Source organism: Vigna radiata, unplaced genomic scaffold (genome assembly GCF_000741045.1).
Source record: "Vigna radiata var. radiata cultivar VC1973A unplaced genomic scaffold, Vradiata_ver6 scaffold_644, whole genome shotgun sequence".
NCBI lineage: Eukaryota > Viridiplantae > Streptophyta > Magnoliopsida > Fabales > Fabaceae > Vigna > Vigna radiata.
Window position 1 is genome coordinate 7,971 of NW_014543994.1, and position 1,584 is coordinate 9,554.

Sequence of the window (1,584 nt, forward strand, 5' to 3'; positions counted from 1 at the left end):
TTTTGTGTTTGTATAGATTTATGCAAGCAGAAGGCTTGAAGCAGCTAAATTTGCTAAGTTATGAAATGAAGTAATTTGTAGTTTCGGTGAGGAAGATATCAATCAAGTATTATATTCACTACCCCTACAATTCACAGTAGCCCAATAACGAATTTCTTTCTTCTGTGAATGCTTTCTTTTAAATGGGTAAAGTACATTTTGAAAAATGCTAATTGATTTGTTAACTGCATGGTCTTTTTCTTTAACTTCATTTCCACTTTCAATGTAGATATTCTAAGAGGAGGGGACAATGGAAAGCTGCAACACAATCCCAGGAGTTCTTTAGGACTCTTAAACGATATTACAACAATGTTTACATGGATGCTGAGAAGCAAAATGCAATTAACATGTATGTGCCACAATGTATTTCTTAACTGTTTATTGATTTTTATTTTAATTGTTTGTGTATGGTAATATCATTTCCATATATTTTTCAAAATGATGTCATTTCATTTTTTAAATTATTTTAATGAATATATTGCTAAACATTAAAATAAAAAGCTTATACAACTCATGTTCAATGCTAATATTCATTTTGTTAAGATCCTATATCCTATTTACAATCGTATTTTCCAACTTTTGTAGTAAAAACTTGATTAATTAATTTTATATTATTTTTCTTGTTAAGATTCTCATCTTCATTGTCACAATTAATTTGTAGTAAAAATTTAATTAACTAATTTTATATTATTTTTCTTTCTTGCAGTATTTGTCTAGTTTCAGATGTGAACAATATCGTGATAATCAAATCATTGAAGTTAGGGAAAACTGATGTTTATTTGTAATTAGTACATGATTATAGGTTATGTTATGGTGATGTATATGCTTATAGATACTCATACGATATATATGTTATGGTTGTATATATTGTCATATAAAGCAATGTTATGTCATGGCGATGATTCAACAATTATATTTTGAAATATTTTTGTATCAATAGTTTTTATTCATACTAATGAATATATTTTTTTAGACCTTTCTCTTTCTCATATTTTTCTTAATATTTTGTATTTTATTACATATAATAGAACCAATAGTTAAAATATATTTTTACCTAATAAAACTAATATTTTATATTTTATTTTATTTTCTTAAATTTTTTCAAATATTTTATTAAATTTTTTTTTTTTTAAAATTTAGACCATAGATAGCGCTTATTTAAACAAGCGCTATCTATTGTCAGACAACAATAGATAGCGTTTCTTTAAACAAACGCTATCTATTGTCAGACACCAATAGATAGCGCTTTTTTTAGAAGCGCTATCTATTAATAGATAGCGCAATCATAGATAGCGCTTAAAAAGCGCTATCTATGATAAAAAAAAGCGCTATCTATGCACTTTTTTGTAGTAGTCATAGCAAGGAATTAGTTGAAATCATTCTCCAACATGTTCATTCCACATAGTTATCAATCATTTTCATATTCACTAGTTTTGGCCCCAATTAGTTCAAATCTTACTTATGCATAAATTTTACTTTCATTGCATAATACCAACCAAAAAATGAAATCATTCTTTAGCTTGAGTTAGTTAGTAATTATACAAG

General features: G+C 26.1%; 1 protein-coding gene across 16 annotated transcripts in view; it reads left to right on the forward strand.

Annotated features, from left to right (window-relative positions):
* Positions 1 to 941, forward strand: part of LOC106755225 — a 4,172-nt gene extending 3,231 nt beyond the window's left edge. For 14 of the 16 annotated variants that reach the window (XR_002667065.1, XR_002667064.1, XR_002667075.1 and 11 more), the window contains 3 exons: positions 17 to 186; positions 269 to 388; positions 746 to 941. Coding sequence is in view for 1 of the 16 variants with exons in the window: in XM_022778192.1 (XP_022633913.1) it covers positions 1 to 39 (39 nt within the window). In the remaining 15 variants the exon portion in view is untranslated. The other 2 variants (XR_002667074.1, XM_022778192.1) reach the window with 2 other exon arrangements.
* The last annotated feature ends 643 nt before the right edge of the window (positions 942 to 1,584 follow it).